This window comes from Anolis carolinensis, chromosome 6 (assembly GCF_035594765.1).
Source record: "Anolis carolinensis isolate JA03-04 chromosome 6, rAnoCar3.1.pri, whole genome shotgun sequence".
Lineage (NCBI taxonomy): Eukaryota > Metazoa > Chordata > Lepidosauria > Squamata > Dactyloidae > Anolis > Anolis carolinensis.
This window is the reverse complement of record NC_085846.1, coordinates 25,190,269-25,214,301: the sequence shown is the minus strand read 5'-3', so window position 1 is coordinate 25,214,301 and position 24,033 is coordinate 25,190,269. Positions and strand designations below refer to the sequence as shown.

At 39.0% G+C, this 24,033-nt stretch overlaps 1 protein-coding gene across 2 annotated transcripts in view; it reads left to right on the top strand.

Annotated features, from left to right (window-relative positions):
• The first annotated feature begins 1,300 nt into the window (after positions 1-1,300).
• LOC100553778 (homeobox protein box-5) overlaps positions 1,301-24,033 on the top strand; it is a 41,511-nt gene continuing 18,778 nt past the window's right edge. The window contains exon 1 of one of the 2 annotated variants that reach the window (XM_062984646.1): positions 1,301-2,057. In XM_062984646.1, the coding sequence (XP_062840716.1) occupies positions 1,316-2,057 (742 nt within the window). In that variant the 5' untranslated portion in view covers positions 1,301-1,315. The remainder of the gene's footprint in view (positions 2,058-24,033) is intronic. The other variant, XM_062984647.1, reaches the window with a different exon arrangement.

Genomic DNA, 24,033 nt, shown 5'->3' with positions numbered 1-24,033 from the left:
ACAACAACAACAACAACAAGAATCAACACCATCACAGGCAAGAAACAGCCAGGCACTGAGGCTGACAAGCCAGTCAGTGCTACACTGGCCCTCCAAAAAACAATACAGTATCATCTAACTTATCCAGCCTTCATGACCACTATAACAACAATAATAATAAACACCTACACAGGCAAAGCAAAAAAAAAGACTATTGTACCACAATAAAAATATAAACCGCACTCAGCAGAATCAGGCATTACAATTAACAACAAACCAAAGACAACAGGGATCTCAAGCAATTATCAATCAACACAAAAACTGAAGAAGGTAACAGACTTCAAATACTACTACTAATGTGAGTATAAAGAAGGGTGGAGGTCACAGCATAAATACAACCTAATGTAGACGGACCAACACCACCAGACTAAGCCACAGCAACGCGTGGCCGGGCACAGCTAGTGTGAGTATAAAGAAGGTGGAGGTCACAGCATAAATACAACCTAATGTAGACTGACCAACACCACCAGACTAAGTCACAGCAACGCGTGGCCGGGCACAGCTAGTTTTATATAAAAAGCAAGTTCAAATGCAGTAGAGTCTCACTTATCCAACATAAACGGGCCTGGCAGAACGTTGGATAAGCAAATATGTTGGATAATAAGGAGAGATTAAGGAAAAGCCTATTAAACATCAAAATAGGTTATGATTTTACAAATTAAGCACCAAAACATCATGTTATACAACAAATTTGACAGAAAAAGTAGTTCATTACACATTAATGCTATGTAGTAATTACTGTATTTACGAATTTAGCACCAAAATATCACAATGCATTGAAAACATTGACTACAAAAATGTGTGGGAGCGAGACTCTACTGTAGTTCCATTGGGTGATGTCCCAAACTCGTAGAGAACCAGACTTTGGGAATCCCTGTGCTAAGGGATTATATGGTTCCTTAAATATGTTGACAAACATTGATTGCTTTCCACTTCTCCAGAGGTAAAGGGGGAGGGATAGAAATCAACCTGTCCAGGCCTGTTGAGAGAGACATTTCTCCTCTCCTCCCCATCGGTATTAATTAGTTACTGTATCGTTTGCTTTCTTCAAATCTCCCCTCCCTTTCGAACCCATACTCCCCAGCCAATGTCCCCCGCAACAGGGACATATGACAAACACTCGTTCCTGCCCTCCTCTCCTTGCAATACAGGTGAGAAAAATAGACGTGCCTCAACCTGTCGGAGGCTTGCCTTTCGGAACTTCCACGGGGAGGAGAAAAGGGGGAGAGAGATTGGGGCTGGTGGGCAGGGCTTCCGACTTCAAAGATGAAGAGAGATGCTTATCTTTCAGGAGGGATGTCCCCAGGGGCTCCTGGACGCGTCACTAAGGAATCTGGCCAATCCCAAGAAGGGGAAGGAGGAGTTTGGGGACATGAAAGGAGACCAAGGAGGAAGGGGGGGGGAGGCAAGGAATACCCTTCGGGCGCCTTTCTTTTGGCTCCCCCTCCTCCTTTCTCCAACGCGGAGGAAAGAGAAGGCGTTGGTAGGCTTCCATGGACGAGTCGAGAAGGCGTCGCTTTGCTTGGTGAGCAACGATGGAGCCGGGCAACTGGTAGCACTTTCTCCCGACAGACCATTCTTGCCTCTGGATGCTGCCGCTCCTCGCTCTCCAGCCGAGGTTTGGATGATGACGATGAACTCTTTGGCTGAGAGTTTGCTGGGGGGTCCTCCACCCCCGGACCCTTCCAAAGCGGCCTTTTTGGACTTCGGGTTGGGGGGACCTCCGCCTTCTCCTCACCACCCAACCCCACCACAGCAGCAGCAGCAGCAATACACCCTCCAAGCCCTGCAGCCGCTGTCCGACGGAGGAGCCTTCCCTCCTTCCTCCTCCTCTTCCTCCGCATCTTCCTCCTACGGCAGACCCTTGGTCTATCCTGCTTACCCCGGGGCAGGCGGAGGGGGCAGCCCTCACCACGCTTTCTATCCCCACCACCCCTACCACGGCGCCTCCTACTCCTCGCCTTACCCGCAGACCTCCAGCGCCTTGAGCCTCCACGGGACGAGGCTGGAGGAGACCGGTAAGGACAGGCCCGGGCCTGGGAAGCCCACTCCATCCCTATGGCACTCCCACCCACCCACCCAATGCCATTCAAGACTAGCTTTGTATGTCCCTAGTCCTCCTTGTCACGCGAGCCGACAATAGGAGTCTTGGCTGGCCAGATAGGAAAGCTCCCTCTATTAAAATTATTATTATTATCGTCAGCTCTGTATTTCAGCAAAACAATACGTTTGAGAACCACATATGTGGATCTGATCGGGGTCAATGGTAGGGGAGATAAGGAAATAGGTTGTATATATTCAGTTTTGTCATATTTGTTGACTGTATTGTTACAACTGTTTTATTTTAACTTAAACATGGGCAGATTTGGGCCCTCCAGGTATTTTGGACTTCAACTCCCACAATTCCTAACAGCCGTTGTGAGAGTTGAAATCCCAAACACCTAGCGGGCTGAAGTTTGCCCATGCCTGGCCTAGGGGCCAATCTATAAAAATTCAGGCCTGTAGCAAGGGGGGGGGGGGTTAGGGGTTCAACCCCCCCCCCCCCCCGAAAAATTTCAGGTTATAAAAAAAACCTGGTTTACTCATGAATTTTAACTGGTTAACCAAATCCCCATGCTAAGTCTATGAGACGCAAAACATTAAGAGTCCCTCCAGGCACTATCTCAAGCAGATATTGACAGGTTTGTAGCGGGGGTGGGCGGTGCTAGGGGTTCAACCCCCCCCCCGAAATTAAAAAAAAAACCCGAAATTTTTTTCTGGCTACGGCCCTGTAAAATTATTATTGTTATTATGGACTATCCTTCTCTGTTTAGACCCCCTTTTGGAGTCCACCCTGATAATGGAACAGTACTAATATGATTGTTGTTGCTGTCATTATATTTCACTATTATTATATTTTATCATTTTTATATTATTATTATTACTATCATCATTATATTTCACTATTATTATATTTTATCATTTTTATATTATTATTATTATTATTATTATTACTGTAATCATTATTAAATTTCACTATTATTATATTTATCATATTTTATCACTTTCATGTTATTATTACTATTATTATCATCATTATTATATTTTATTATTATATTATTATTATTGTTGTTATTATTATTAGTTTCTGCAGTATAACAACTACTTTCCAAGTAGGTACCGCACAATTCGACAGGAAATAACACTTTCAAACCAGGAACAGAACCATTTTTCACATTTTGATTACCTAGTGTAATAGGAATCTTGGCTGATGGCTCTGGCGAGATGAGAAAGCTGTATCTCCCTATTAAAATATTTTTATTTATTTGTATTTATTATTATTATTATTATTATTATTATTATTAGTTTCTAGAGTATAACAAGAACTTTCCAAGTAAGTACCACAAAATTAAACAGGAAATAACACTTTCAAACCAGGAACAGAACCTTTTTAAAATTGTGATTACAAAGTGTAATAGGAATCTTGGTTGAGGACTCTGGCGAGAAGGGAAAGCTGTATCCTCCTATTAAAATTATTATTATTATTATTATTATTATTATTATTATTATGTTATTTTATTATTATATTTTTATTATAATTATTAGTTTCTGGTGTATAACAACTGTCAAAGTAAGTACCGCACAATTAAACAGGAAATAACACATTAATAATAATAATAATAATATGTTTATTTATATCCCGATTTTTCTCTCCATACGGAAACGGAGGACCCTTTCACACAGCCATATAACCCAGAATATCAAGGCAGAAAATCCCACAATATCTGCTTTGAACTGGGTTATCTGAGTCCACACTGCCATATATTCCAGTTCAAAGCAGAAAATGTGGGATTTTATTCAGTTGTGACTCAAAGAGGCTCAAATAAAAAACATTACAATACAACTTCAAATATACAAATATTAAAACAGTATTAAACCTCATTCATATTAAAACAATTCAGGATAAAACCGTAATAAAAGTATAAAAAATCACTTTCAAACCAGGAACATTATTTTTCTTCTTCAAATTTTGATCTCTTAGTGTAATAGGAATCTTGGCTGATGGCTCTGGCGAGAAGGGAAAGCTGTTATCTCCCTATTAAAGTTATTATTATTAATTTTATAGTATTATTATTCTATTATTTACTTACCTCTTTGTGTTTTTTTCCTAAAGAGATTCAAAGCCATGAGCAATGGTTCAAAACAACACCATGTATAATTTAAAACTTACACTATGTAACACGATTTTGTTTCCTGGGTTATAAATGTTGTTTCCTGATTGGTTCTACCATTAAAAACATGGGGAAAAGTTTATTAAACTGCCAAAGTTTTGTTTTTGCGGGACATCCTGCGGCACATTTTAAGTTAGTTTTTCAATGAATCTCTCATAAGAGTCTCTGCCAATTCAACATAGTTTGTGGCAGCCACAAAAAACGAAGTATTTTGGAGTATAACAACCACTTTCAAAGTAAGGACCGCACCATTCAGGAGGAAATAACACTTTCAAACACTTTTGTTTTCAAATGTTGTCACATAGTGTAATAGGAACCTTGGCTGATAATTCTGGCGAGAAGGGAAATCTGTATCCCATTATTATTATTATTATTATTATTATTATTATTATTATTGACACAACGACATTGTATGACACAGCAAACAAGATAGATATGCTGGATTTCGTATATTATTAATAATAATAATAATAATAATAATAATAATATTTACTGATTTATTTTTCTCCTAAAGAGAAAAAAAGCAGAGAACAATGCTTCAAAACAACACCATATACAATTTAAAACCTAAAGACTATCAACACACTACCATTATAGTGCAGTTTGAACTGTTTTATATGACCAGCATAGGCTGGTGGAGTCCAGTTCAGCTGCGGTTCCATCTGCCTCATGATTCCTGTGAGTGATGTTTTGACAATGAGGCGTGTATACCTTTAAGAGACGCCTCAAATAGATGTCCCTATTAAGCGTGTATCCCCTATTAATTGTCTACCCCCATAAGTGATGCTTCAGAGCTTCCGGAGGGAGTTCCTACTGAGTTTAAAAGGTTGTCCCTTTAAGCGTGGATCCCCCCAGAGCCTGTTTCCACAGCCAGCCGCTAATTCGGATTAAAGTCCTTTATGGTATGGAAAAATGTGTGCAGAGGGTAGAAAGCACATTTGGCTTCACTTGAGAACTCTCTTCTCAAACTGGAGGGAAGAAGGGGGGAGTCTTTGCCTGGAATGGGCAAGAAAGCAGGGATATAAAATGCCATTTTCAATACCATTGATATTTGGTTCTGCTTCAGTGTTTGCCTATCTGTAGATTTTAAATTGTCTTGAAATGCTTTTTATTGTAAGCTTCTTCCAGGGCCCTTCCAGACTGGCCCTATATCCCAATATCTGATCCCAGGTTTTCTGCTTTAAATTGGATTATATGAGTCCACACTGCCAGATAATCGAGGATAAACAGAAAACCTGGAATCAGATCCTGGGATATAAGGCTGTCTGGAAGGGCCCTGAGTCTCCTTGTGGAGAGAAAAAGTGGGGTATAAATAAACATAATAATCAACATAGCGATGATGATGATGATGATGATGATGATGATGATGATGATGATGATGATGATGATACTAATAATAATAATATAGCAACTTGGAATACTTTGAGAGGGTGATGTAGAAGGCCCCCTCTAGGCCCCATCTACACTGCCAAATACAATCCAGATTATCTGCTTTGAACTGGATTATATGAATCCACACTGCCAGATAATCTGGGATAAACAGAAAAATCTGGAATCAGATCCTGGTATATAGGGCCTGTCTGGTAGGGCCCTGAGACTCCTTGTGGAGAAAAAAGTGGGTTATAAATAAACATAACAACAAACATAATAATGATGATGATGATACTACTAATAATAGTAATAATAATAATAATAATAATGATAATAATAATAATATAGTAATTTGGAATACTTTGGGGGTGATGTAGAGGGCCCATTCTAGGCCCCCATCTACACTGCCAAATAAAATCCAGATTATCAGTTTTGAACTGGTTTATATGGCAGTGTAGTCTCACAGAATCCAGTTCAAAGCAGATCCTGTGGATTATTTGCTTTAATAATATGGATTATATGGCAGTGTAGAAGGGGCCGAAGTTGTCCATGGAAGTAGTGGTTTGAGTTTGGACTATTACTCCAGTCTTCCCTGCTCAGCTGTGGATACTCACTGGATGACCTTGAGAAAGTCACACACTCTCATCCTCAGAGGAAAGCAATGGGGGAGGATTAAATAAAAAGGACCCTCTGAATACCAGTAAATTCTTCCAAGAAAACCCTATGATAGGTGTGCCGTGGGTCTCTTTTGTGGAAAGAAAAGCATAAACATAATAATAATAATAATAATAATAATAATAATAATAATAATAATAATAGATCAGAAATGACTTGGAAGCATTATATAACAAGCTGTACTGGTGTGTGTTTGAATGCTTGTTTTGTTGGCGTTAGAAGGTGAGCAGAAAGATGTTTTGTCAGATATGTTAGGGCTTTTCCACACAGCCATATAATCCAGAATATCAAGGCAGAAAATCCACAATATCTGCTTTGAAGTGGGTTATCTGAGTCTACACTGCCATATATTCTGATTCAAAGCAGATAATGTGGGATTTTATTCAGCTGTGTGGAAGGGGCCTTAGTTTGTCATACACCCTATCAAAATTTCCTCCAGTATTAATCTTCCTCCAGTATCATGAAAAGAAAGGATAAGCTAGGCATACCTACTGAACAAATTATAACACTTCAATAATTGTCAAGATGATGATGATGATGGTGGTGGTGGTGGTGTATTGAACTCACTGGGGCTTGCACCTGACAAAAGAACATTAAAAAAACAAAAACAAAATTGGTTTCATTTCTTAGAACACATGCAAGTTTGAAAGCTCCCATCTTGTTATTATTTGCCTGCATTTCTTACATCTATTGAAGGAAAGGCAGGGTAGACATCAGGTGACTGCAAATTCATAATCATAATAATTTTAAAAGCTGTGTTCGAGCCAAGAAGTTTAACAAAGTTGGGTGTGTTATCAGATGTGTTTGTCTCCTCAGACAGAAAACACCACTAAATCCAATGGCCCTTGCTGTCTTGGATTTGCATAGGATTCTAATCTTGGTTTATATCTGCCCTCTTTACTGCATCCATCAACACTCACATAAGTGAAACAGCACAGACTAGCTTTGTCTGAGTAACATATACAGTTGAGCAAGGGTTTTTACAAAACAGAGGGGGGTTCTACAATACTTTTTTGTGACTGGAAATCTACAATTTACAATTGAGAGACAGAAATAATAATAATAATCATCATCATCATCAACTGCAAAAGGCCACCCTACTGGGATCTGCGCGCATCATCCGAAAATACATAACACAGTCCTAGACACTTGGGAAGTTTTCGACTTGTGATTTTGTGATATGAAATCCAGCATGTCTATCTTGTTTGCTGTGTCATACAATAATAATAATAAATATCACACAGTCCTAAGTACTTGGGAAGTGTTCGACTTGTGATTTTGTAATACGAAATCCAGCATATATATCTCGTTTGCTGTGTCATACTATGTCTTTGTGTCAATAAAATAATGATGATGATGATGAATGTATTACCTGCCTCTCCGAGGTAGGATACAACATCATTAAAGCAAGAGATCAAATACTATTAAAAGACAAGATATACAGAGTTAAAATACAAGTTAGAATCCACTAATGAAATGCAATAATAATAATAATAATAATAATAATAACAACAGGAAAAACTCAGCCGCTATCAGGACCTCAAGATTGAACTTCAAAGACTCTGGCAGAAACCAGTGCAGGTGGTCCCGGTGGTGATGGGCACATTGGGTGCCCTGCCAAAAGATCTCAGCTGGCATTTGGAAACAATAGACATTGACAAAATTATGATCTGCCAGCTGCAAAAGGCCACCCTGCTGGGATCTGCGAGCATCATCCGAAAATACATCACCCAGTCCTAGACACTTGGGAAGTGTTCGACTTGTGATTTTGTGATATGAAATCCAGCATATCTATCTTGTTTGCTGTGTCATAATAAAATAATAATAATAATAATAATAATAATAATAATAATAATAATAATAATAATAATTGTAGACGATTAATAAATGTAGAAGATTAATAAACTCAAGTGCATTACAGGGTGCACTATATAATGAAAATAGGAAGTTTTTTTTCATGACTGAGGCCTCTTCTACACTGCCATATAATCTAGTATCTGAACCCATATAATCTGTTTTGAAAAGGATTATATGTCAGTTTAGACTCATATAATCTAGTTCAAAGCATATAACCTGGGATCAGATACTGGATCAGTGTAGATTCAACTTGTTCAAGAAATGATATCTTCCTGTAAATGTTTTGTTTTCCAATTCAACCGCCTTCTCCCTGATCACCTGCTGGAAACAAATCTCTGAGGTGTGGCTCTCAAAACTCCTATCCCTGGGGGCAGCTCACCTGATAGACACCAAAACATCACAAGTGTTCACTGGTGGATAAAGGGGGAGGTGAACCTGCCTGGAAAATATAGCTCGGTGAAATGCTCTTTGAACACAACTGAGATCTTGCTGAGAAAGGATCTTTGCTCCCTCTTGTAACAACTAGGAATCTCTTTTCCAGCCTGGCTGGGGATGATGGGCATCTTAACCCAAGGCATCAAGAACAAAGCTGGAGGTGGCTATTAGGAGTTCACTGTAAAATGAATGAAGTTTGACTCCACTTTGACTGCCATGGCACAATGCTATGGAATCATTGGAGTTGCAGTTTTACAAGGTCTTTAGCCTTCCCTCTCAAAGGATGCTGGTGCCCCACCAAACTACAACTTCCAGGGTTCCATAGCATTGAGCCATAGCAGTGTCCAAATGCATTCATTTTATTCTGTAGATGCACCTTAGATAGCATATTTTTCATATATTTCTCAATGCAGCTTCGTTGGTTCAGTATGAGACCTCATCTGCACTGTTATATAATGCATTGAATTGCATTATATGGCAGTGTAGACTCATATAATGCTGTTCAATGCAGTTAAACTATTATATGTCAGGGTAGATGGGACCTAAGCCAATGTAATCCTGGCTCAGCACAGGAAAGAAATTGAACAAATTGCCTCCCCTTTCAGTTTCATCAAGTTCAGAATGCTCTTTCACTAGCATAGGTTAGTGGCCCACTAAACTACAAATCCCAAGAATGCAGCCATGGTAGTTGAAGTAGAATCATACCACTGTAACTGTGTGGTATGAAAGGGCCCCAATATGCTTTTGACTCCTGATGTTTACAAGCATGTCTAGGACTCTTTTTAGGCCTCAGTCTCTTGGTCTATAAAATAATAAGTGCTACAAACAAAGTCTTGGAGGTTTGTTATTGGTGTTTTGTAAAAACAAGTAAGACAATTGATTTAAAAGTGTGCTGTGCTGATACTTTTTCCATCTTAGGATCCATCTATGCTACAGAATTAATGCAACTTGACATTTAAATTGCTATAGCTCAATGCCACAGAGTTCTGGGAGTTGTAGTTTTATAAGGTATTTAGCCTCGTCAAATTACAACTTCCAGCATTCCACAGTGTTGAGTTATGGCAGTTAAAGTGGTATGTTGTCAAAGGCTTTCATGGCCGGAATCACCGGGCTGTATGGCCATGTTCCAGAAGCATTCTCCCCTGGCGTTTCACCCACGTCTATGGCAGGCATCCTCAGAGGTTGTGAGGTCTGTTGGAAACTATGCAAGTGGGGTTTATATATCTGTGGAATAATGTCCAGTGTGGGAGAAAGAACTCTTGTCTGTTTGAGGCAAGTGTGAATGTTGCAGTTGATCACGTTGATTAGCATTGAATAGCCTTCCAACTTCAAAGCTTGGCTGCTTCCTGCCTGGGGGAATCCTTTGTTGGGAGTGTTTGCTGACCCTGATTGTTTCTTGTCTGGAATTCACCTGTTTTTGCATGCATAATTGCATGAATTTTACAGTGTAGATGCTCCCTTAGCCAGCATGTGTTGGGCCCCTTCCATATTGCCATATAATCCAGATTATCAAATCAGATAATCCACATTATCTGCTTTGAACTGGATTATATGAGGTTTGATCTACACTGCCCTATATCCCAGGATTTGATCCCAGATTATCTGATTTGAACTGGATTATATGAGTCTACACTGTCAGATAATCTGGGATAAGGAGAGAATCTGGGATAAGCATCCTGGGATATAGGGGAGCGTAGACAGGGCCTGAATCTATATTGCCATATAATGTAGTTCAAAGCAGATAAACTGGAGTTTATATGGCAGTGTAGAAGGGGCCTTGGTTTTATGGTACCTGATATATTTATTCTCAATGCACCTTTCACTCTATAATGTACCATAGAAGAGTCTTTGGTGGTCTTCCTATTTTGGTTCCCATTTTCCTCTGAGAGGAAACTCCATTTCTAACTGCCTTTGCTTATAATCACCTCTGTTCCTGCTTTTCCCCTTGACATTTAAATTGAAAGTGCCTCCAGGTATAGCCTTGTTGTCTCTCTTGCACTGCTGTGTAAAACTATCCTGCAACTTGCCAGTGCATATAAATAGATTCTCACATGAAGACAAAGTCGTTTAAGCCACCCAACAAGTTTTATGGCAGGTCTTAGGTTGACATTCTAGGGCCAAGTCCAATCTGTTTCCAATGTGGTATGGCCCTTAACCATGTGCAGAGTATCTTTCTTCATCATGTGAGACTGACGTGTCTTGATCTCCCTTTAATCGCTATGGGTGCATCCCATGGGATTCATAGTTTGGTGAGGGCCCTAAAATACATCTGCTATGATGAGTTGTAGTTTAACAAGATATTTAGATTTCTTTGCCAAAGAGTGCTGGTGCTTCTCCGAACTCCAACTCACATGACTCCATAGCAATGAGCCATGGCAGTTAAAGTGGTGTCAAACTGTATTACTTCTACAGTGTAGATGCACCCTATACCTATCTTTTCCCCCTCCCCCTCACTCATGTACTTGTAAGTTGGGTTGCTATGAGTTTTTCTGTAGGGCCATGTTCCAGAAGCATTCTCTCCTGACATTTTGCCCACATCTCTGGCATCCTCAGAGGTTGTGAGGTCTGTTGGAAACTAGGCAAGTGGGGTTTTTATATCTGTGGAAGGTCCAGGGTGGGAAAATGAACTCTTGTCTGTTGGTGGCAAATGTGAATGTTGCAATTGGCCATCTTGATTGGCATTGAATGGCCTTGCAGCTTCAAAGCCTGGTTGCAAGGCCATTCAAAAGAAAGGAGGAAACAATGAAAATGAACAAAATCTGGCCACCAGTATTAAAGAATTCCAAAATCAGGACAGTAAATAAAGAACAACACTAAAAAAGCAGGGGAATTACAGAGAAGAAACAACCAGTGCTAGCTAACACCTCCAACAAAGGATGCCTCCAGGCAAGAAGCAGCCAGGCTTTGATGCTGCAAGCCCATTCAATGCTAATCAAGGTGGCCAGTTGCAACATTCACAGTTGCCTCAAGCAGACAAGAGTTCTTTCTCCCACCCTGGACATTCCACAGATATATAACCCAAACTTGCCTAACTTCCAACAGACTTCACAACCTCTGAGGATGCCTGCCATAGATGTGGGTGAAATGTCAGGAGAGAATGCTTCTTGAACATGGCCATGCAGCCCGGAAAATTCACAGCAATCCAGTGATTCTGACTATAAAAGCCTTCCACAATACTTATAAGTTTTTTTGCCATTGGTTTACCAGAATAGGGCCTCTTCTATAGAGAGAAATACTGTCTCTGTTTCTATTAGGAGCATTTCTGTCTATTAACATTTTGGTCTGGAAAGAGAAGTCTTGCCTACATACTTAGATTCCAGCACTTTGTTGACACATCTGATGGTCAATTTTCCTTCTCATTTCTCCATCCCAAACCCTTTCCTCCTGCCATACTATCCAGGGATATCGTTGAAACAAGTCCTTTAGGAACTGATCCCAATGATTCTGGAATTGCATGTTGCCAAATATTTCAACCCCAACCCCCTCAACCCCTGTCCAAAGGGTAGCATTTTAAATAATTTTGACAAAATCCAGATGTTTTCTCAAACATCGGGGCAAACTCTGTGGAATCCTTTAATGGGAAACGGCTTGACTTTTTGTTTATTTTTTTTTTTCAAAAACGCATGCAAAAAAATATTAATATTTCCTTGGGTCGTTTTGCATTGCAAATGGGCATTGCAAATGGGCCATTTTGAGGTTTGCTTTGCATAGAGTCCCCAACAAAAATTGGCTTTCAATTGAGATCCCAACAAAATTTTATTTTTTAAAAAATGAAGCTGTCTTCTGAGACTTTCTGAGAGCGGCAAAGCCTGATTTGTGTGCCTTGTTTGTTTTGGGGCCTGCTGTGTTTCGAAAAAATTATTATTGGATTTAAGAGACGCAATTGATCTTGAAAAAACAAAACCAAACATTTAAAGCCGCCCAATGGTCCCGAAATGGAAAACACATGAATATTGTAACTCAAAACATTTTCTTTTGTTTTGATATTTTCCCAAAAAAAAAAAAACCTGAAAGGGGAAATGCTAGCTAAATATATACATGCATATATGAAATTGAATTAGGAATAGGGAAGAGAGGGCCTCCTGTAACTCTATAGTTTGGATTTCTGCAATCCTATAGTTTGAAATGATTTCTATCTTTCCAAAGCAGTCCCTTTTTCCATATAGATCAGGCATGGGCAAACTTTGGCCCTCCTGGTGTTTTGGACTTCAACTCCCACAATTCCTAACAGCCGGTAGGCTGTTAGGAATTGTGGGAGTTGAAGTCCAAAACACCAGGAGGGCCAAAGTTTGCCCATGCCTGAGATAGATATATTCTTTCCATTCTTAATGGAAGAGAGTATTGGAAGTTATAATTGTACAATGACCCTTTACCTATAGAGATTGTCTTGGTATCAGCTATTGGATGTATATAGAACCTCTTTGGCCCCTTCTACACAGCCATATAAGATCCAGATTATCTGCTTTGAACTGGATTACAGTCTGCACTGCCATATAATCCAGTTCAAATCAGGTAATCTGGATTTTATATGTCGGGGCCTTAGAAACAAGTCTTTTGATCAATAGTAATGTGGATTTAAAATTGATCCATAATCCAATTGGCTTTATCAAAACAGACAATATAAGCACAACATACAGTATACATCTAATCCATAATCCATGTGAAATGAAAATCCCTTTTGAATGGTTGACTCACCAAAAATTGAAATACAGTAACACATTAACATCAAACTTCAGAGGAGTCTTTAGTTTGACTTAACTGGGCTGCTATTAATTGCGGGGTTATTACCGTATATACTTGAGTATAAGCCGATCAGAATATAAGACGAGGCACCTAATTTTACCACAAAAAACTGGGAAAACATTGACTCCTGTATAAGCCTAGGGTGGTAAATTTCAGAAATAAAAATAGATACCAATAAAATTACATTAATTGAGGCATCAATAGGTTAAATGTTTTTGAATGTTTACATAAAGCTCAAATTTAAGATAAGACTGTCCAACTCTGATTAAATCATTATTCTCATTTTCTTCAATGTAAATGTGCTTATGTAGCCTTTAAATAATAATAGAGTAAAATAATACATGTAATAATAATAATAATAAATACAGGAAAATAATACATATAATAATAAATAGAGTAAAATAATAAATGCAATAATAATAATAAGATCAGAGTGAAATAATAAATGTATTAATAATAATAATAATAATAATAATAAAATAGAGTAAAATAAATGTAATAGTAGCAACAATAATAGAGAAAAATAATAAATGTAATAATACCAATAATAATAGAGAAAAATAATAAATGTACCATATATTCTTGAGTATAAGCTGACCCAAATATAAGCCAACCAGGACCCTCGCCCAAGTATAAGCTGAGGGGGGCTTTTTCAGTCTTAAAAAAAGGGCTGAAAAACTAGGCTTATACTCAAGTATATATAGTAAATAAATTTGTATGAAGCTGTCCAGTTCCTAAAACATAAGTCGTTTTCTGTTAGCCTGTTCAGGGCCAATTCCCTTGCAAAATATTGTCATGTTTAGAATTGTACTCAGGAACTGTTCTTACTCTTTGGAAAATAGGGATGAAATTTGAACTCGAACTTTTGAATTGCAGCTATTGATGGGTGGCAAAATGGGGGATTGCCTCCCCTGAAATTTTCCTATAGTTCTCCAATTTCCAGCATTGTAGAATCGAAATTTGGTGTTTCTTCACTGTAGAATTAATGCAGTTTGATGCCACTTTTAACTGCCATGGCTCAAAGCCATAGGATCTTGGGAGTTGTAATTTTAAAGTGCCAAAGTGTATTGGTGCCTCACCCAACTAGAAATCCCATAGCATTGAGCCATGGTAGTGCAAGTGGTGTCCAACTACATTCATTCTCCAGTGGAGAGATGCACTTTTAGATCTTTATTCACATGTATTCTATTAGCTGTTTATTTATTTCTTGTGTCGGAAGTGAACTGGGGGTACGAGCTGTAATATATTTGAAAACACAAAGATTTTTTTTAAAACTTGGCATTAATATTAAATGTCTTTTGCCCAGTAGCTGCCCACTTGGACTGCCTCTGGTGTTGCTATTAGAAGGTGCATTGTGCATGTGGCAGGGCTCAGACTGCATTGAAGTAGGTGGTTTGTGGTTTGCTCGCATGTATGTCGTGGACTCTACTTTATAACCCATTTCTTAAGGTTGGCTCTGCAGCTTATGGTGCCAGAGTGCAGTCTGTTCAGTGCCTTCCAAGTCTCCCAGTCTTCTGTGTGCCCAGGAGGGAGTCTTTCACCTGGCATCAGCCACTGATTGAGGTTCTGGGTTTTAGCCTGCCACTTTTGGATTCTGGTTTGCTGAGGTGTTCCTGTGAGTATCTCTGTAGTTCTTAGAAAGCTATTATCTGTGATCACATTCCCTTGGTCATTTTTGTCTTATCCTTCTTCTGGCCTAAATAGTTCTTTCTAAATACTGTACTAAATACTCCCTTAGGGCCCTTCCACACAGCCATACAACCCAGAATATCAAGGCAGAAAATCCCACAATATCTGCTTTGAACCGGGTTATCTGAGTCCACACTGCCATATATCCCAGTTCAAAGCAGATAATGTGGGATTTTATTCAGCTGTGTGAAAGGGACCTTAGTACAGTGTTAAAAATTTGGTGGCTGAAGAAGAAAAATAATTTGCTGCCCAAGAAATCTTATTGTGGAGCAGCGCTCTCATTTGGCCTGTCCACCAGTTAGTTATACTCCTGGTATTTTTCCCAACTAAAGGAGCAAGAAGAGCCTTTGAACATGTACAGAGTGCTCCAGGGCCAATGTCAACTGATTATTAGAGCTTTGGGACATCTCTTTCCAAAATTTGGGGCCATTATTCCAGCTGTTCCTGCCCTTTTACTTCAAAAAGAGTGGGAAGCCTGACTGATCACCCATGGCTTCCTCCAAGTGTCTGTTTATATCGCTGAATCCCAGCCACCTTTCTTTGTAATTGACACCTGTCAAGATCAGAGAGATATAGGTGATGTCTTAATGATCTTGGAGGCCAACTGCAGCAGCAAGAGGAGGAGGAGGGAATCTATGAAAGCGATTGCTAGTCTAGTCCCTTGGCTGAAAAACAACATGTCTTTATTACTCTGAGTAGGGAACCACAGCAATGACTAATTATTCTTGGAACAGGCTCTGATTCCAAGAGATGATTGTTAGGGGCGCATCTACAAGGTGGAATGAATGCAGTTTGGTACAGTTTTAACCACTATGGTGCAATGCTATGGACATAATGAAAGTTGTAGTTTTCTTAGGTCTTGAGTCTTCTCTGCTGGGACTTCGCCAAAGGACAACTCCCAGGATGACATAGCATTTGAACCAGCACTGATATAAAGCAGTGTCAAACTGCATTGATACTCCAGTGTGAACCCATAGGTCTAAGATGGCACTAGGATGGGGTCACAAACTTTTGTTACACAGCAGCAGTTATTATTTTTGGGTTGCTGTGAGTTTTCTGGGCTGTATGGCCATGTTCCAGAAGCACTCTCTCCTGACGTTTCACCCACATCTATGGCAGGCATCCTCAGAGGTTGTGGAAACTAGGCAAGTGGAGTTTATATATCTGTGGAAAATCCAGGTTGGGAGAAAGAACTCTTGTCTGTTGGAGGCAAGCGTGACTGTTGCAATTGGCTATCTTGATTAGCGTTGAATGGCATTACAGCTTCAAAGCTTGGCTGCTTCCTGCCTGGAGGCATCCTTTGTTGGGTGGAGTTATTATTATTACATTTACTATTATTATGTTTATTTATACCTCACTTTTCCTCTCCAGGAGGCTGGATCTACTCTGCCATATAAAATCCGGATTATCTGCTTTGACTCGGATTATATGGCAGTGTAGATTCATATAATCCGGGTTTTTTCCGTGTCAGGAGCGACTTCAGGAATCAGGTTCAAAGCAGATCTACTTTGTTAACTATCTCTGCTTTGATTATATGGATTATATGGATGTATAGATCTAGCCTGTCTTTGACTTCATTGAACTCAATTTTTTTATGTATCAGAAGCGAATTGAGCCAAGTCGCTTCTGGTGTGAGAGAAATGGCTCCATCTCTCTAGTTATTATCAGGGCTTGTGGCTTTGATAATTCATTAAAATGTATATATTTTGAATTATCCTGTCCCGGGCATCCCCAGATCTACCTGGGGGAAAAATACCCTTCGAAACGATTCAAAATGCAGCCTTTGTTTGGACTCATCTCTGCTGCCGTTGCGAATGCTAATAATACTAATATTACTAAGAATCGGCTAGCCAGAGGGGTAAGACTGTTCATGAGCTTGACTTGAAAGGCAGCGCTGCCATTCCAGCCCCAAATGCGACGCCTTGGCAAAGTCAAAACCAATGGGAATCCAAACGATTGTATGAAAACATACGCCGTTTCGCTTTCTTTGGTGGCTCCGGATCGAGGCGTCGTTGCTTTAATTTCTCAGGATCTTTGGGAGGCAACAAATAAATGGATTTATTCAAAATCGAAAACCGGGGGAGGCCTTTTTTCCCCTCCCCCCGTACACCTTTCCTAACGAGTTTTAATGGGTGTCTCTGAAAATAATTTTCACTGAATGCGCCCGACTCCCCCCCCCCCCCCCCCGGTATCTTTGTTTAACATTTCTCCTTGTCAATCTTCCATTCTATTTTATTTTTTGTTATGTTATTATTTTTGGGATTTTATTACAATATATTTAATTTTATATTGATATATTTTCATATAATAATAATAATAATAATAATAATAATAATAATAATAATAATAATATATTTTTCTTGGTGGAGGAAATCGGAGGAAATACAGGCTGAAAAATGTCAAACAAAGTAAGACACAAGTATAAAATGTACACCGGTATAAGATTATATTACTGTATATTATATATTATTAATGTGTTGTCGAAGGCTTTCGTGGCCGGTATCACTGGGTTGCTGTGAGTTTTCTGGGCTGTATGGCAATGTTCCAGAAGCATTCCCTTCTGACCTTTCGCCTGCATCTATGGCAGGCATCCTCACAGGTTGTGAGGTCTGTTTGAAACTAGGCAAGTGGGATTTATATATATGTGGAAAGTCCAGGATGGGAGAAAAACTCTTGTCTGTTTGAGGCAAGTGTGAATGTTGCAATTGGCCACCTTGATTGGCCTTTCAGCTTCAAGGTCTGGCTGCTTCCTGCCTGGGGGAATCCTTTGTTGGGAGGTGTTAGCTGGTCCTGATTGCTTCATGCCTGGAATGCCTGTTTTCAGAGTGTTGTTCTTTATTTACTGTCCTGATTTTAGAGTTTTAAAAAATACTGATAGCTAGATTTTGTTCATTTTCATGGTTTCCTCCTTTCTGTTGAAATTGTCCAGATGCTTGTAGTATAATATAATATAATATCAGAGGAAATCAGAGGAAATACAGGCTGAAAAATGTCAAACAAAATGAGACATAGGTATAAAATGTACACCGATATATCATTGTGTTGTGTTGTGTTTGTTGTGTTGTGTTGTATTGTATTGTATTATCTTGGCGATAATAGGAAGTAATAGGGGCTGAAAATTTTCAAACAAAAGGAGACACAGGTATAAAATGCACACCAGTATATCATTGTGTTTTGTTGTGTTATGGTGTTGTATTGTATTATCTTGGCGGTAATAGGAGGTAATAGGGGCGGAATTTTTTCAAACAAAATGAGACACAGGTATAAAATGTTCACCGGTATACAGTGATTCTCCTTTGCATAGAGTTACTTTTTTATTTTCAACGACAGGCAAGTTCAGGGTCTCTTCGGAGTTGAGTTTCCTCCCCCCAGAAAGACAATAATTCCAGGGTGTTAAATATCAGGTTAATTTGACTGGTTCGTTTCTGCCGATTCTTTAGTGATCTTTTTTTTCCCCGTCTGGTTGCCTTGACTTTCGTGATTAATTTCAAGTCTAAACTCCGTTTCGAGTCTTTTCAACCGTGGTTCATTAAAGCCTCGTTTGAAATAGCCGGTAATTGACAAAGGAACTCTTCTCTCGATTTGGGTCTTCTTTGGAAACACTTTAAACCAGCTTCAATCCGAACTAGTGTCGTTGCTTAAAAGGAATCGAACCTAAAGTGTGTTTGTTGGTTCAAAACTCTTGTTTGTCGGTTCTCTGCCATGTGCACTTTGTCCTTCAAGGCTTCTCCTTCAAGAATCGAAATATTTCTAGACTGGGAATGAATCGTTGTTTCCGAGAAGGTTAGGATCTTGATTTTTCAAAGCTGGAGTCATTCTTTGGATGTTGAATTCGGGCTGAATCCGAATTAAATCCCCCTGTGCTCATTTAATACCCGCTCCTTGGAAATACGCGCAAAATGGGAAAATTTATTTCAGGTGTGGGCTTGTTGAACTCTTAAAGAAATACATACATGCCTTGTGCATGTATAGATTTTTGTATATGCATGTGAGAAAGACATATACATCACATATATTTGAATGTGATGTATCCGTGTGCTATATATATATATGTCTGTGTGTGATATGTGTGTATGTATATGTGTTTATGTGATATATAGATGCACTGTTTGTGTGTGATACATATGTATGTATGCTCCATAAATATAGACATGAGCATTAGATATATGTATGTATGATATATATAAATGTCATGTGTGTAATATATATGTGTGTGTGTTTGGGCACTATATTTGTGTCTGTGTATATGTGTGATATATAGATATTAATATATACATGTGTGTGATATGTATGTGTGATATGTATGTATGTGTGAGATGTTTACATGTGTTTAATATACATATGCCTGTGTGTGAGAGAGATGTTTGCATGTGTTTTATATATATTCCTGTGTGTGATATGTGTGTGTGTATATTTGTTTCTGTGATATATAGATATAGATGTAATGTTTGTGTGTAATATATGTGTGTGCATATGTATGTGTGCTCTATCAAAATATATGTGTATGATATAAAGATGTAATGTGTATGCATGTTTGATTTATAGATATAGATATAATTGGTGATATATGTAACAAATATGTGTGTGAGATATATATCTGTGTATATAAGTGTGACATATAGATATGAGTGTGATATATGTAATCTATGTGTATGAGATATATATCTGTGTATATAAGTGTGACATATAGATAATGATATGAGTGTGATATATGTAATCTATGTGTATGAGATATATATCTGTGTATATAAGTCTGATATATAGATATAGATAGTGTGATATATGTAATCTATGTGTATGAGATATATTGTGTATATAAGTGTGACATATATAGATATGAGTGTGATATATGTAATCTATGTGTATGAGACATATACCTTTGTATATCTGTGTAACATATAGATATAGATGACATGTGTATGGCATCAGGTGCATCTCACTGTAGATTTGATGTAGTTTTACAGTATATCGCTCAATGCCATGGCAGTTAAAGTGGTGTCAAACTGCGTTAATTCCCCAGTTTAGATTAGTTGAATGCCAGTCTTGGGTGAAAATTCCATTTAAGCCCATGTCAGCCCTGATTTCAATCAAATCCCATTGATTTCAAGGGGAATGAAAACCAATTCAACCTCCCTTCCCTACACAATAATATTATGGCTTCGTTTTCCTGGAGGGTGTGGTGTTCTTTATTTCTTCTTCATTATCATGATTATGATTAAACTCCTTGTGGGTTATTGTTCTTTTCTTTTTTTTTAGCTCAGACACTGCGACAGGCGTCTCCGGTTAGTTTTTTTAAAAATGCTTTTGAAAAATTAAATTATTCCTCAAGGGCTTGGTCCTTTCATCTTTTCCAACTCGCGGATGCCTCGTGGATGATGAAAGTCTCCTAAAATCTGCCCTTCCAGCCTATTGAAGGGAACATTGGAGTGTGGGGAGGGGAGGTAAGGTGCATCTACACTGTGGGATTAATGCAGTTTGACATCACTTCAACTGCCATGGCTCAATGCGATTGAATCCTGGGAATAATGGTTTTACTAGCCTTCTCTGCCAAGGAGGGCTAGTGCTTCAACAAACTATAAATGCCAGGATTCCATAGCAGTGAGCCATGGGGTCAAACTTCATTAATTCTGTAGTAAATCCGGCTGAGTTCAGTGGGCTTGAAACCTGGAAAAATCTGGTAGCAAAATTCCCAGGGTTGTTGTTGTTGTTGTTGTTATTGGTTGCTGTGAATTTTCCGGGCTGTATTGCCATGTTCCAGAAGCATTCTCTCCTGAAGTTTCACCCACATCTATGGCAGGCATCCTCAGAGGTTGTGAGGTCTGTTGGAAACTAGGCAAGTGGGGGGTTTACATATCTATGGAATGCTCAGGTGGGAGAAAGAACTCTTGTCTATTGGAGGCCAGTATGAATGTTGCAATTGCTTGATTAGCATTGAATTGCCTTGCAGCTTCAAAGCCTGGCTGCTTCCTACCTGGGGGAATCCTTTGTTGGGAGGTGTTCTTTCTCATCTCAATGGAGAGAAATTCCTTTGCAAGACCTGTGCTTCTTTTGACCCAAATGGCAAGTCGTGGATTTGACCTGGGGAAAAAGGTTTTGCAATGGGATTTTTCTTTTATGGATGTACAGTATATGAAAGAGGAAGGCATTACACCCCACTCCCCCAAAAGCCTGGAGCATGTTAATCTCCTTTCCTCCAACTCAATACAACTACTTAACTTAAATTACTCAATTTCTTTGTTGAATCTAGTGAGAATTTTTTAAACGGAGTTGACTTCAGCCTAGTCACTCTGAGCTTTTTTTAAAAAAAGGAGAATAAGGGTGCATCTACACTGTAGAATAAATTTACTTTGACACCACTTTAACTGTCATGGCTCAATGCCTTCTTTGTCAAGGAGTCCAAGCTACAACTGCCACGATTCTATAGCATTGAGCCATAGCAGTTAAAGTGGTGTCAAACTGCATTCATTCTACAATGTAGATGCACTCTTGGAGAGAAATCACAGGGCAATGGAACTCAAGTTTGGTAGGTCTACTCAGAAGTAAGATTCCCAGATTTAGGACCCTTCCAGACAGGCCCTATATCCCAGGATCTGATCCCAGGTTTTCTGTTTATCCCAGATTATCAAGCAGTGTGGACTCATATAATCCATTTTAAAGTAGAAAAAACCTGGGATGGGATCCTGGGATGAAGGGCCTGTCTGGAAGAGCCCTCAATTGCACATTCTTTTGAGGGAATAAATCCCATTGCATTTCTTCTGTCTCATGCTCTATGTCTGTGGTTCTCAACCTGTGGGACCCCAGGTGTTTTGGCCTACAGCTCCCAGTAATCCCTGCCAGTTTACCAGCTGTTAGTCTTTCCCAAAGTTGGGAACCACTGGTGTAGGAGGTTCATCTTAAAAGTCTCTGCAAGGTGACCCCAATTGAACTGGACAAAGGGTGCATCCATATTGTAGAATTAATTCAATTTGACATCATTTCAACTGCATGGCTCAATGCTATGGAATCCTAGGAATTGTAGCTTGGTGAAGCACTAGCACTCTTTGGCACAGAAGCCTTGTAAAGTTAAAACTCCCATGATGCCATTGAACCAGAGCAGTGAAAGTGGGATCAAATAGCAGCAATTCTACAGTGGATGCAATCATTTTGGGAAAAAAAATCAAATCAGTTAGAGTTTATCTATTCTTAATTTGTTTCAAACTGTCACGGATCCTATGCCAAGAAAAATACATTAAATTAATGGATAAATTAAATAACAAATTTCCTGAATGAGTCCCCAATCTCATGAGACCACAGACTATGCTATTTGGTGATATTGCAATTCATAGTCCAAAGACTGCAATCTCCATTTCCAAGTGCCTCTCACTTGGTGCCCTTCCGAGAGATTGGACTACAGCCTCCATTATTCTGGTTGGGGTGATGGGAGTTGTAGTCCAACTTACCTCCAGGATACAGGTTTGAGGAAAGCTGGGAGCCAATTGAATAGAACTCAACTAGATAAATATCCCAAAGGATTAAAATGGCATGGCTCTTGCTATTAGAAAACCAAGATTAGGAAATAGAATGTGTTCCAGCTATATATTCTCCTGTAGGGATTTTTTTTTAAGTTGGCAAGCACATATTGCAAAAGGATCCAATCCAGTTCAAGATGTCTGTCTTAAATATTACAATCTGCTATTAAGTTGTATTACTAGTATGATTATCATCTGTATTTGTCATATTTATACACACAAAGAGATAGTAATCATGCTAATAATAATTTTAGCATAATACATAACACTTTTGATAGTTAATAACACTTTTACTCAATGATCGTTATACAAAGGCATACAAAGGTGATGTTGTACAGATAGAGAAGGGAGCAGAGAATAATTGCTTGCCTGAGGTTGCAGTCCTATGCAGTTATTTGGGGGTGACTCATGTTGGGCTGTTGTTGTTGTTGTTGTGCGCCTGCAAGGCATTTCTGAGCTATGACGACCCTATTGCTGGGTTTTCGTGGTAAGATTGGTTCAGAAGAGATTTGCCATTGCCTTTCTCTGAGGCTGAAAGAGTGTGACTTGCCAAAAGTCACTCAGTAAGTTTCATGGCGGATCGGAAATTGAATCCTGGTCTCCAGAGCTATAGTCCAACACTCAAACTATTTTCTGCTTCATCAGTTAAACAGATTATATTCCATTAAGATGTGCTATGTCTAGGGTAACACAGATCGGTTACTGAGACAGCAAACTATATTAACAAAACTTTACTTCTGTCTTGTGGAATAGAAGAAATGAACAGTATCATTTACATTGCTTTTATAGTCAATATTTACTGTCTTTGTAGTTTGAAGCATGACAAATGCCCACATTGCCTGTCTAGCTATCAACTCTGGCTGTTCAGTGTGAGTGCACTCCTGTTTACTAAGGAGTTAGGCTGTATTTCTATACACATTCATCTACACTGCAGAATGAATGCAGTTTGACATTACTTTAGTTGCCATGGCTCAATGTCATGTAATCCTGGGAGTTGTAGTTTGGTGAAGCACTGGTCTTCTTGCACACATATACACACACATATATTCTAATATCCCACCCTGGACATTCCACTGATATATAAACCCCACTTGCCAAGTTTTCAACAGACCTCACAACCTCTGAGGATGCCTGGCAGAGATGTGGGTGAAACATCAGGAGAGAATGCTTCTGGAACATGGCCATACAGACCGGAAAACTCACAACAACCCAGTGATTCTGGCCATGAAAGCTTTTGACAACAGGTTAAAGATGATGATGGCAATGATATTGAATTCATGTATATCCCACCTTTTTACCAATAACGGTACTAAAAACATGTTAAAAACAATATAGATTAAAATTACTGTATACAAAAACATCAGTGTAAAGTATAGATGATAAAAGTTACTTGGAAGACGTTTTTAAAATCTATGAAGTTAACATCATTATGTTGTTGTGTCTCCTTCTATTAATCTCTTTGCCACCCCGAAATCTCACAGTAAAAAGGAAAGGCATTTAAAAAA